The 13,096-nt window shown below is 44.1% G+C and overlaps 1 protein-coding gene across 1 annotated transcript in view; it reads right to left on the reverse strand.

The window, feature by feature from the left end:
* The window catches only part of DSCAM (Down syndrome cell adhesion molecule), a 476,284-nt gene that overhangs the window by 27,498 nt on the left and 435,690 nt on the right, over positions 1-13,096 (reverse strand). Inside the window, exons 28-29 of the mRNA XM_006754318.2 lie at positions 6,463-6,493; positions 369-484 (exon numbers count right to left, since the gene is read on the reverse strand). Of these exons, the coding sequence (XP_006754381.2) occupies positions 369-484; positions 6,463-6,493 (147 nt within the window). The remainder of the gene's footprint in view (positions 1-368; positions 485-6,462; positions 6,494-13,096) is intronic.

The raw sequence follows: 13,096 nt of genomic DNA on the forward strand, positions 1-13,096 counted from the left end.
TTCCTGCTAATGGAGGCCTTGGTGGAGCTGATGGGGAGGGGACAGGGTGGGCTTCCAAGTGTGCGCCCTTCTAGGGTTGTTTGATCACAGGTGTTTGTTCTACAGCCTCTCCAGGGGAGGACCGACGTGGATCAGAGTTGGGGAACTCCGATCTCGGGCAACCTCTGAGGTGGATACACGTTCATTTCCCCCCACATTTGCTGGCACTTATTACTCTCCTCAATAACAGTTCTCTAGCTTCTTACTTCTTTGCTCAGGCAGCATTCAAGATGCTCTCATACCTGCTACTTCCCACACCCCATTGGGTGGGCGGAGAGGGCGTGGCTGTGGCAGCCACGGGGTGCAGAGCGGCCAGCGTGGCCCCTTACCGATGGTCTCCATCGTGTCTCTCTCTTCAATCAGAAGCTGGGCTCTGGGTATGTCAATGTGCATCCTCAGGGTCTGCTGCTGCTTGCTCAGGGTGTCCGAGGTCCGGGTGTTCTTGCTGGGAAGGAAGCAGGAGGGGGGCATGAACACATACAGCTCCGTGGTACATCACGCCTGCCTGGGCTGGCGCACCACCTTGGCTTCCTACCTAATGATGCGACTGCCTTGTAGGGAGGAGGGGGGAGAACATGGCGGGAAAATGTTCCCTTTATTCAAAGTGTGTCTCTTCATAGTGCATTTCAGCAGTCAGTGTCAAGGTTTAAAAAATATGAATTGCCAATGGAGCTTGAGTCTATATCTATCAGCAGAACTTTTGTAACTTCCCATTTCTTGTGTAAAAGTTCAGTGGGGGAAAGAGCGATTTTAAACCAACAACACTTTTATTGGTCAGGTAGGAGAGAGCCTGCTGGTGGCCAGGGAGGAGGTGTGGGACTAGCTGTTCATTGGAGGGGGTCTGACTAAGGGATTTGTAGTGATAGCTGGTGGGGTTTTATTTTTGTTCTGGTAACAAAGCATCAACCTTGTTAGCTCCCCTGACATCCGCTCAGTGTTCCTAACAGGTATTGCATGTTAGAATAGAAAAAACCCCGCCATTACTATAAGAACTCTATCTCAAAATTTGTGTGCCGGAAAATTACTCTTGGAGTGAGCTGTCTGATGATCACAAATGAAAACAGGTAGTAAATGGCATGTGATAACCGCATTCAGTTACAGCCCGGAGTAAAAAAAAAAGTCTGCATGCTACACAAAAATCCAAAAAGAGGAGAAAGGCTTTAATTAGCCATCTGCACTGGAGAGCTGTGCTCCGTCTTTACAGAATTGTAAGGATCGGGCAGATTTTGAAAATAATCCTCACTTACTGGAACACCCTCTGAGAGGCAGCTGTCATTCAGAGGTTTCAATCAATGTGGCAATCCACAAATCCAACTGAGAATTGTCAAGATCTGTTCTGAGACAGCTTTCTGAAGCCTAAATGATGATTTAGTGACAGTTCATGGAGGATAAAGGGGGTGTCCCTTCTACATCTCAGTGCTTTTCCTCTGACCAAGCATTCATCAGGAGTCCCAGATCCCTCCTTGCCCCTGAGAAGTCTTGTCTACTCTTGAACCTTGTGGCTGAAGGAATGCTAATCCTGTGAAGGTCAAGGTCACTCGAGAGGCCATTAAACCTCTGTATAGGGAAGTCCAGGTTAATATCCTGAATATTTTATAATGGCCCTTGTTTTTCCCACTTGTGTGTAAACAAAACTGCCCACAAATATGACCTCTTCTGTGGGGCGCATCATTCCTCCCCAGGACTTGATCTTGAACCAGATTTCCTGCTCCACAGATGAGCAACTGGGTCATGTAGCTAGATTACGCTAATTACCCAGAGCCCAGATTCAAATGTGTTGGCCTAAATTTTTCACAAGGTCTGTATCCTCTTTTAGTTACCTTTGTTCTCACTTTGTGTGTGGGTGTGTTTTTTTAAATGAAGATCCAAATACTCATATGAAATGAAGAGCATTTCAGTGACCTGGGCTGTGGTTACATCATGCTTCGACAAGCTCTATTTCCCCCAAAACATATGGGAACTGCTCCCTGGTGAATGCCGGAAGGACCTGTTTAGAAAGTTCACTAGGGACTTGAGCTTGTCCTTGTACCAGAAATAGAAGAGTGAGCCACTTCCCCCTGCTCCTCATGAATAGTTATGAGGCAGTCGCGGCTGCTCTGCTAACCAGCCAGGGACCCGGGAAAGGCTGTTCTTAACAACGAGGGGTCCGCTGGCAGACTGACGCAGGAAGCCAGCTACATGACTGTGCTGCCTCATGGCCCGTGACACAGGTTCAGAATATGATTACACTTTGCGAAGTGGGACAATCGGAGCTGGAGGTAAACAGCTCCTCCCAGTACCTTTGCCTCAAAGCCCTGCAGCCAGAGGCAAAAAAAAGAAAGGCCCAATCAACCTAGAGAGCCAGGGCCTGATTTCTCCCTCCTCCCTTTGCAGTTGCTGAGTCTTTACTTAGAACACTCTGCACCACACCCTCACCCTAGTACCCATGGGGCTGGCTCCCTCCCTCGCTCTTGTAGAAGGAGCCGGTTGGCCCTGTGTGGGAACTCCTCAGGCGTCCTCTCCCCATTCTCCGCTGAATCTGGTCTCCTTAGCACTGGATGTTCCCTAGCATATATTTAATGGGCTTTTCTATTATCTGTCTTCCCCACTGGAGTATAAGCTCTACAAGGGATATTTTTCATCTATTCTGTTCCCAGATTCTCCCTAAAACTTAGAACAGTATGTGGCCAAAGTAGGTGCTCAATAAATACTTGCTGAAGGTTAGTGATAAACCACGTTGTTTCGTGAGTTCAGTGTGAGCTGAGTGACAAATCCCAGAAGCTTTGCTTAAGGACAATAATATTCTCATTCTAAATGAGTTATTAGGTCCTGACTAAATTGTTTCTTTGTTTTAATCTTTGCTGCCATATTTTATAACCTATTGTTGTATGAAGGCCGATTCTCCAAAATTGTAACAATTGGTCATTAGAACAGCAGCCAACCTTAAAAAAAAATCTATTTGAAGAAACCTCATTTATGACCTGAAACAAGATTCTGAATGCTTTCATTATGAAAACAAAAATTGCCTCTTTTATATAATATAGGATCATACTAACTATATTTGTTATTATTGAAATATAACCTCCCACCACCCATTTGCCATCCGGTTGTCTGAGTAAAATGACAGAGCTGATGCTAGTCCATAGTGGGTGGCATTCCCAGAATTAGCCAATAAATTACTTGCAGTTGCTATAACTTTTTAAAGTTTTACTATTTCCTTAAGTGTGTGGGGAAAAACTAATGAATGCCTCTGCACATCACCCCCCTCTCCATCTGATATGGAACAATTTGTAAGTACAAAAGAACTAAGGCTATCAGAATCATGCCATCACAATAGCTGGGAGGGTTATTTATACAATGTGTACAAAAATATGAACATCAAAAATGCTAAATGAATTTAAACTCTCAATTTGAACCCTTCTCTGTTTACAATGAGCCCTTGCTAACATTGGTCCTTGGACAATAATCATGTGTTGGGTAGTGCCTTAAGGAGGCCACTCTCCCCTTTTAGAAAAGGAGTTTTCAAAAACTTCTTTTTGCTTAATCATATAAAAGGAAAATCCTTCCTATCTGGGCATGGTGGGTGGAGTGTCTCTTCTCCCCTTCCCTGGGGTGACTGGCTTGGGTGAGAGGGATGAGTGTCCAGTAGCATGAAGCCCCCGGACTGGAGATGGTGCCATGTGGGGGAGCCCCCAGAGCTCTCAGGTTGTCTGTTTGTCCTGCCTGTACCTGTCTGGCCCTGGGAGAGCTAATCCCGCTGAAATACACAGAACCTTCTTTGTGGGACATGGTTGGAAAATACATGTTACATTCACCAAGATCACAGAATGATAAAGCTAGGAACGATTTCCAATGGGTATTTTTAGGCAAGGGAAGTTGCACACAGAGAAGGAAAATGACACATCCAAGACCACCCAGCCAGCTGGTGGCAGAGTTAGGCCTAGAATGTAAACTGGTGGTACTATGTTCTTACTGCACCAGCTTGCTAACTCCTCAACTTCCTAAGAAAGCAGCCGCAAAAACCAGGGACAGCGACTTCGTGGCCTTTTCCGTACTAATGCATGTGACTTGCCTGGACTTCCCCAGTCACATTCAAAATAAGGTTGGCCAGAGACTCACCAGGGGGGTGACAGGTCTGCTGTTGCTTACCCTGTTAGCTTAACTTACACTGAACTGACTGCATGATTGAAAGCATTGCTTTTACCTCTAAATCAATCCCCAGAAATCCACATATTGGAGGAGCTTAGAAGCGCTCTTCCTTTCCAATCGCTTCCACCCTTTGGAGGAAAACTACCTCAACTACCTCATTTGGGAGCAATTACTAGTTTTAATGTTCCTACTTTCACGTTGGCAACAGTCAACTGGGAATAGCATTATTAATTCCTACTCACATCAACAGGTGGTCTTTCAACTGCAGTAATTGCCCTATTAATGAAGAAGATGCTTTCTAATGTCTTGCTTGGGGCTAATGAGAAAGGGGAGGGCTGCATTCTAGGGCAGCAGAGAAGCTAAAAAATACCAAATCATCCGGACTAAACACATGCTGAACGTTTCAGGAAACAGACTCCAGTGTCTCGGGCTTTGGTCACAGGCATGACCTATGGTTTGGGGTTGGACGGAGGCAGAGGGCAGGAGCTCTCTGAGAGGGTTACACATCAGTAAAGTGGCCTGGAGTGGGGATAGGGACAGGGCCCTGCTGTGCTGAGCCCAAGAGCTGCGCAGTCTAAAGGGGCACCATACGGAGCTCCAGTCAGCCATTGTCAACTAGGCTGTGTCAGAGCATTTCCAAGAGAAGTCAGAAAGCCAAAATTTAACGTGAAATCTCTTGATTTCTAAATGTCATCAATAAATTCATATTTTAAGTCTACACTACACAATTTATTAAGTAGATGAGTTATTTAAATCAAATGACCGTGGCTTGCTTGTTTGTTTTCCAGATGTTCTGTCAGATTTGCTCAACACAAGCGCACATGTGTCTGGGTGCTTCCATGTGACCACAGAAATGCCCTCCTACTCGCTTAGCAAACAAGTGCCGATTTTCACAAGAGCATGGAATCAAGACTTTTCGTGTAAATTTTCATGATCTCATGCCAGTTTGATCTAGCGTGATGTGGTTAGATACTTTCTATGAAGGAGATACTTTATAAGTCATTGGCATTTCTGAATTCTCTTCTCAGCTCCAGGTTCTTGCTCCAAGCCAGCTGACACTTTCATTGGATGCTTAAAAAGCGTCCCACATTCAACATGACCCATACAGGTCTTTTCATTCTCATTAACACACCTCGCCCCCACCCTACAAAAAAAAATCCATACTTTGCATCTGTCTTCCTAATCTTGGCAAACACTTCCAATGTTCGTCTGATTGCTCACTCCAAATATTTCAGAATTATCCTTGATTCCTCCATATCCTTTACCTACAGCTCACATTGTTTTACTACTTGGTGTGGCCAAACAGAGATAGATGGCTGTGGGAAATGGAAACCATGGGCCAATGGTAGCCCACCTCTACCTTAGGTCTTCAAAGATCCTGGTGATCTGGGGCATGGGCTCTTTCTGAATAACAAAAATGTACTAATTTTTTAATGTAAAGAAGGGGAAGAAAATTAAAGCCAGCTGTGGTGGGGTAGGCAGTAGGAAGAGACCCCACACCCCATTGTCTTTCTTTCCTACATGAGACATCCCACAATGGCAACCTCAAATTCACCGGTAGGATCCCTGACATTTTTTCTTACCTGGTTCCTAGCCTCTGATTTATTTTGATTTAATCATTATAATATAAAATATTTGAAATGCAAATATTGGAATATCTTCTTTGGTTGTGAACATTTCCTTACTTTTTCAACTAGCTCTAGTCATTCAATACTGAGTGGGGCAAGTAAGTGCTGGGTGCTGCCAACCCGGCGATGACTTAGGCTATGACCTCCAAGACAGGACGCGAACGGTATTTGCAGCAGAAGTTGGTGAGCGCTCTAGTGCAGGGCGCTGAAGGTGCCGTGGGAGCTGAGAGTAGGGAGGATCTTTCCTGATCAGCCTGTTGCCTTGGAAGAGCACGGGTACCACAAATTTCCGTTTGTGGTTCGCTCTTAACTCTTCTCTTGCTACCTCTGTTAGGAAGAAGGCTTGACCACAAAGGTGGTATATTTGGGTGGGAGTAAAACCAAAGCCACTCACTTATAACGTGGCTCTTCTATTCCCAGTTCAATGGGGAACTTCTATCGGTTGAGTCCGGCCAACAAGAGAATACCTATGGCATGTGTAAAAGTATACTATTTGCTATGCATATGCCCAACTGGGTATAATGAATATTCTGGTACATAGAATAGAAATTATATGTCAAAAAGAACACGTCTTATCGATGTTAGACTGTCATTTAAAAAAGTCATAAGGCAAGCTGTAAATTGTTCTTTTAAGTAAGATATCCAGAATGCTAGGTTTTATTCTTACCTCATGAGCATTTCAGCTAAACTCTTTGCATCTGGGGAAAGAAAGTTGACATTAGTGCATGATTAACAACTCATGAACATTCACTTATGCTTTTATGACAAATATTCTACAGAGTCAGGTGACAATAGACATTTTGAAATGTGATCGTATACTTATATCACCACTAATAACCACAAGGTTAGTGGATTCCTTATTTCTCCTACATGGGAAATATATATATATATTTTACATTACATATATATTTTCATATATATGTTTATATGTGTATATATGTTTTTACATTACAAAAAGCACATATTATAATACCCTATAGCCATAAAAATTATCAGACCCCTATTAAAGGCTTTATTACAACCCATTTATTTGCCACTTTTAGAAAAACCCAACTTTATTTTTGGTTAGAAAATTAAAAATTTGAAAGTAATTCATTTATACAATGTAAATTCTACTATTTTTGTTATCAAAATATCAGATTAAAATAGCTTAGACACCATAGGTCACTTACAAAAGGCATTATTATAGAGCTGGGGGGGTCCCTTAGGTTGAAAAAAGAATTGTGTAATTGGCATGTCATTGTCTGAAAATTTGGTTGTTTATTTCAAACTCAGAAAAAACATTTTTTACTTTTTTCCCTCTGAGGACATTGTTTACCAAGACCTCTTCTTACCACTCCTGACTAAAGTAATTCCTGCCTAACAATGATGTAGAAAAAACAAGTCTACTTTTTTAAAAAAAAAATATTTTATTGATTTTTTACAGAGAGGAAGGGAGAGGGATAGAAAGCTAGAAACATCGATGAGAAACATCGATCAGCTGCCTCCTGCACACTCCCTACTGGGGATGTGCCCACAACCAAGGTACATGCCCTTGACCGGAATCGAACCTGGGACCCTTGAGTCCACAGGCTGATGCTCTATCCACTGAGCCAAACCAGTTAGGGCAAGTCTACTTTTTTTATGACACTGCTTTGACGTTCTCATTGTCCTTAAAATATAATTTGGTCTTTTTACACATTTTGTCCTGGTAAAAATGAATGTTTCCTTTCTTAGAGGACAAAGGCTTTTTGCTTTCCTTTCATTGCTTTCTAAAAAGTCTTGATGTTAATAGTGTTACATGAACAAAACTTTCTGGAAGTGCCTTCAGCTGACTGTGTGAATGGCTGTACAGCGAAGAGATACATATGTTGGAGCATTTTTATATCATCTCTCATCTTTCAGGGGCTGACATTTAAATGCAATCATTTTCATGCTGGGTAGCAGCACCCCATTGCTGGGAGGTAAGGACAGTCACAGGGTTCGCCACACGTGGGCTGGCACCCCCAGGATCCAAAGTCAGTCCTTCAAGTCAGCCATGCCAGTTCCCACTGCCCCCTTCTGCCTGGGCCTGCGTTTGTGCACAGATGGTTTCAGTCTGGGAAGGGAAGAGCTCCCTTCTATCCCACCCATATGGTGAAGCAAAGAAAGCAAAGCAGCATTAATTCCCCGGCTCCTGCCTTTATATTTATCTGCACAAAGTAAACACGCTGAGTTTCTTCTCTTCCTGAATGATTTAACACTTGCAAAGTAAATATACATATGCAAATGCCAGAGCCTGGGAATAATTAGCTCTATGCAACAACCACGCAGTGGCGGGTTCAATACTCTAAGAAAGAGGGAATATTTCCAAGACGTAAACATTGTGCCTCAGATTCCGATGGGAAGGTAACTCGGACTCAAAGGTCTTCAGAAGGGACCTGCTTTCCTCATTTTGCTCATCGTTCTTTTTCTATTCCCGAGGTCAGTCAGCACAGTTTTTTTCCCTCCTGGGTTTTGTTTCATATCAATGTGCTAAGGAACTGCAGGGCCCAACAGATGAGAACAGTGCTCCCTCACATACTGGTGGGCTCTACCTTGTCCACAGCGTCTTCATTGAGGTTAAGCTGCTCCACAGGAGTAGGTGCCCAAGCCATTTTGATTTACCCTTCCCTATGCTTAGCATCTTAGAGCACATCTATTTCTCTAAGTCTTAGCTACTATGTCCTCCTCCTGATTTCATCTGATAGTGTGAGAAAAATAACATTAATGAGAATTCACTTAATGAGTTCACATTAATGAGTTCACCTACAAGAAGCTCTGGTGGAGTTGTAAGCACAGGGAAGGGGTCTGGGTAGTTGCCTTCACATGTGAATGTCCCAATATTCTGGAGAGCGGGCATGGGGTGGGCTGGGCTCCCAGTTGAGCACGTGCTGGGAATCTGGATTGTGCCAGCTACTTTAGGACTGCTAGCCTGGGTTCCCTTGTATCAATCTCAGCCAGGAATCACGTCCTCATTCAGAAACCAGGAAACTGGGGCCAAGATAAGGTCAGTCATTAGCTGTAGCCGAGCGGGAAGTCCTAAGCAACGTCTGTTGGTTCAAACTCCCTTTTCATCACTATCCTATGTGTCATATCTCCAGGGACACACAGAGGAGCTGATGCCAAGTGCCAGCTGACTGATGGAGATGGTCACAGGAGACAAGGATGCCAGGTTGTCCCCATATTGGGGGGAGTATAGGCTCAGATGGGAAGAGTGCTCCATGATGCAGAGGTCGTGTGCATTTGAATTGTGAGCTCCTCAGGCAGCAAGGGGTTGGGCAGTTGGACAGGACAGAGACACTTCCAGGGTGGTTGTGAACTGGGAATGGGCAGTACATTGAGGAACTAAGGGGATGTGACTGTGTGCTACTGAATATAATCTGGAAGCTTTTCAGTGTCCCAAGGGGAGAAGTGGAAGGAAGGCAGAGATGGTGGAGGTAGGGGTGGGTGGTATAAATGAGCACAAACAGGCCATCAGAGAGCTCAGAAGGGGGACTGGGGCGGGAACTGGTTGGCAAAGGTGAGAGGCCTTGAGGGTTGGCTTAGAGGACTGCAGGGGGCAGGGAGTAGATGACATCACAGTAGATAGTGTGGGTACAGAGCGACAGTAGGAAGTTCAGGGAGACAGCAAGACCAGGGCTGGGAGTGAGGTAACACAAGGACAGGAACAGGAGTCTAGAAGGATATGGAAGCAGCAATTCGGGTAGAGCCTGAGGTCCTTGGCTTCAAACAAGCTAGAGTACTTAACATATTATAGAAAGTTGGGGTCATTAGGTGAAGCTGTTCAAGGCACATTTCAAATCAAGTTGGGGAAACAGATCAGGGCTAAGATGAGGCTCAGGGTCTTATTTGGGTTCATACGGGGACAGCGGAAAGAGATAATGGAATCTTGGACACACCTCTGTATAGGGGTACAAAGAGAATCTGGGACAAGTTCAGAATTTTTTTTTTTAAAAAAATCATGGAATAAAGTGCTTCATAGACAAGGAAAAGCTAAAGGAGTTCATCACCACTAAACCAGTATTATATGAAATGTTGAAGGGTATTCTTTAAGAGGAATAATAATAATAATAATAAGAAGAAGAAGAACAACAACAACAACAACAAGAACAAGAAGAACAAGAAGACAAAACTAAAAATTCAAATATTTGGAAGGAGGCTGAGGGTGGGTGGGAAGAGATTAACCAAAGAACTTATATGCATATATACACTACCTCTGGACATGGATAATAGGGTGGTGAAGGCCTGGGTTGGGGTGGGAACTGGGTGAAAGGGGGTAATGGGGGAGGGGGGTAAAGGGGGACATCTGTAATACTCCCAACAACACAGATTTTAAAAAAATCATGGAATCAGAGAGTCTTATGAACATTAAAGAATTTTCAAATCAGCCTCCTAATAAATGTTTGAGTCCCTTCCCTGGTGTCTTGGACAGATGTTAAAAGGAGCTAGGCCATTGGTGCTCCAGGGAAGGGGTCCATGATGCCACTGTGCATACAGTGCCCCACCTTCATTCCCAGGGTTGACCTGCCTATCAAGCCTGGTAGTCTCTCCCACCTCAACTTGACTCCATGGGGCCACTGCTTTGTTCTGTCTCCTTAGTCCAAATCTCATTTACTGATCAACAATTCCCTCCCTCGTCTCCCCAACTTCAGTCTCTCAGCGTTCTAAGTGACAGTCACACTGCAGCAAGGGTGATGGACCTGAATCACCCTCTACTGTGTCACACCCATGCTTGGGAATTCTCAAAGGGATCTCCCGGCGAATGGGAGAGCACCGGTACCACCTCTCAGCACAGTGCCAGCCTTCGCGTGCTGGTCCCACATTGTCTGTCTAGCCCTTGGGACTCCAAACTTCTCTCTAAGTGTCTTACATGTTCTGCAGAAAACCCATCACTCTGTTTCTCCAAGGCCTCCCACACCTTCTGGAAACATTTACAAAGCATCCAACTATGTCCATGGAGAGGCCATGTCTGTTTCTTGGCATCTGCTTTCTGTTTTCCAGGCTGAATCCTCTCATTTTCTCAACCTCTCCTCAGATGACAAAATTTCTAAGTAATTCTCGTGGGCCCCTCCTCTATGAAAGACCTGTGATTTCAGACTGTCCTTTAGTAAATGAGGCTGAGCACAGAACCGGGGAATTGTCTGACGTCCTCCTCATATACCAGTAAGACCACGGCGCTCAGTGTATGTGTTGCAAACGGATTTTCACAACTTGCACAGAAGTCTTTACAAGTCTCCCTAGTACATTTTATCTCCTTGGTTCCAGCTTTTTGAAGTCCTTTACAATTTGGATTATTCTTCCCTCTAATACATTAGCTTTCTGACCCGGATTTATGCGAACTCAAGATCGGCCTGGCCTGCCCTTATTCTGGCGACAGCCTGGAGCCCCTTATTAATCAGCCCTGTCAACACACCCAAGGGGTTTGTCCAGGCCTCCGGGGACCCCTGCCATTTCCTAACTGCTCACACACCATCCTTTCTATAACCCAAACTAGTTTATTTCAATCTACAATTTCTAGAATTTACTGTCTTTGAAAATGGGTATAGAGTATAACTATTTTCTAACAACTTTAGTTTGACTCTTCAAAGATTATCCACAAAGGTTTTGGGTTTATGTCTGTAAAAAATTTTTTTAAAAAAATATATTTTATTGATGTTTTACAGAGAGGAAGGGAAAGGGATAGTTAGAAACATCGATGAGAGAAACATCGATCAGCTGCCTCCTGCACACTCCCTACTGGGGATGTGCTCACAACCAAGGTACATGCCCTTGACCGGAATCGAACCCGGGACCCTTCAGTCCGCAGGCCAACACTCTATCCACTGAGCAAATCGGTTACAGCTGTCTGTAAAATTTTTGCTCAGAATTCTAAAATATTAGGATTTTGGAGGTCTACAGACTGGACCTCATGACACCTTCCTTACTCATCCCAGTGGGGACAATGGTTTTCCTTTCGGTGGACGGTCCCAGCAGTGACTGGTGTCACAGCATCCTGCTTGTCACTTGGCAACTATATCATAGTTAGCTGTAAACATGGTTTGCATTCCCCTACCAGCAAGGGGTTGGGAATGTTATTTAATTTAAATCAATTTTATCTATCTATCTATCTATTTATTTATTTATTTATCTTATTCCTGGTGTTTCATTTATTTCTTATTAGATTTTGGTGTGTGCTTTTTTTAAAAAAGTAAAACTCCACTTCTAAAAAGGCTTAAAGTCAATTTACAGAAATAAAACAAAGTATTACTTTAAATCAATTTAAATGATCAGGGGCTCTGATTATATTTTCCAATCCTTTCCTCCCTCCCTCTCCCCTCCCTCTCTTCCTCCCTCCCTCTCTTACTTCCTCCCTCCCTCCCTCCCTCTCCTGGGACTCTCAGTCTACACTTTCTGGCTTGACCAGCACTCCTCTTGCTGCACATCAAACAGGGCAGGTGCTGTGCCTGCCAGCTGTTGGTACGAGAACATCATCCCAAGCATCTTCTTCTTGTCCAACACGCTGGACAGCCTTTGATGTTGCCAGTCACATTTCCCCACTAATTTTGGCTCAATCTGAGCTTTAGACTTTGTGACAACTTTCTCCAACCGCCTCCTACTCCTCCATGTCTGTCCTTGGCTCCTGCTCCCCACTTAACCTTTCGGGTCAGGAAACGATGCCAAAATACCACCAGGAGAGTCTAGTTGTACTAAAATGTGGAAGAAGGGATTTCAAAAAACACCACTTGCTCACTCTCTGAATGCACAAGGAGGGCTGGGAAATGATGACTGAGGTGGATTTGATGATCAGAAGGTGACTGGTCCTCTGCCTGCAGGAGCGCAATTTCATGTGGGGGGTGTGGGTAGAAGTGACACGTGAGGAGATGGGAGCCACGGAGGGGCAGGGTAGCTGAGTAGAGAATACCTTCCCAGAATTCAAGGGGGGAAGAGGTAGAGAGAAGGGCAGTAAGTTGAAGATATGCAAACCAGAAGGGAGATTTTTTTTAAATATAGGGGAAGCCTGAGGAGTAGTGAAAATAGAAATTGAAAAGAAAGAAATCAAATATTTTTGATGGGAAAAATAAAATGATAAAGTAGCTATGGGTACTCTGTTCATACATCTCCTATTCTGTTTCATTGACAAACCTTTTTAAAAAAATATATTTTATTGATTTTTTTTATAGAGAGGAAGGGAGTGAGAGAGAGAGAGTTAGAAACATCAATCAGCTGCCTCCTGCACACCTCCTACTGGGGATGTGCCCGCAACCCAGGTACAGGCCCTTGACCGGAATCGAACCTGAGACCTTTCAGCCCACAAGCCGACA

The sequence above is a fragment of the Myotis davidii genome, unplaced genomic scaffold, assembly GCF_000327345.1.
Source record: "Myotis davidii unplaced genomic scaffold, ASM32734v1 scaffold512, whole genome shotgun sequence".
Classification (NCBI taxonomy): domain Eukaryota; kingdom Metazoa; phylum Chordata; class Mammalia; order Chiroptera; family Vespertilionidae; genus Myotis; species Myotis davidii.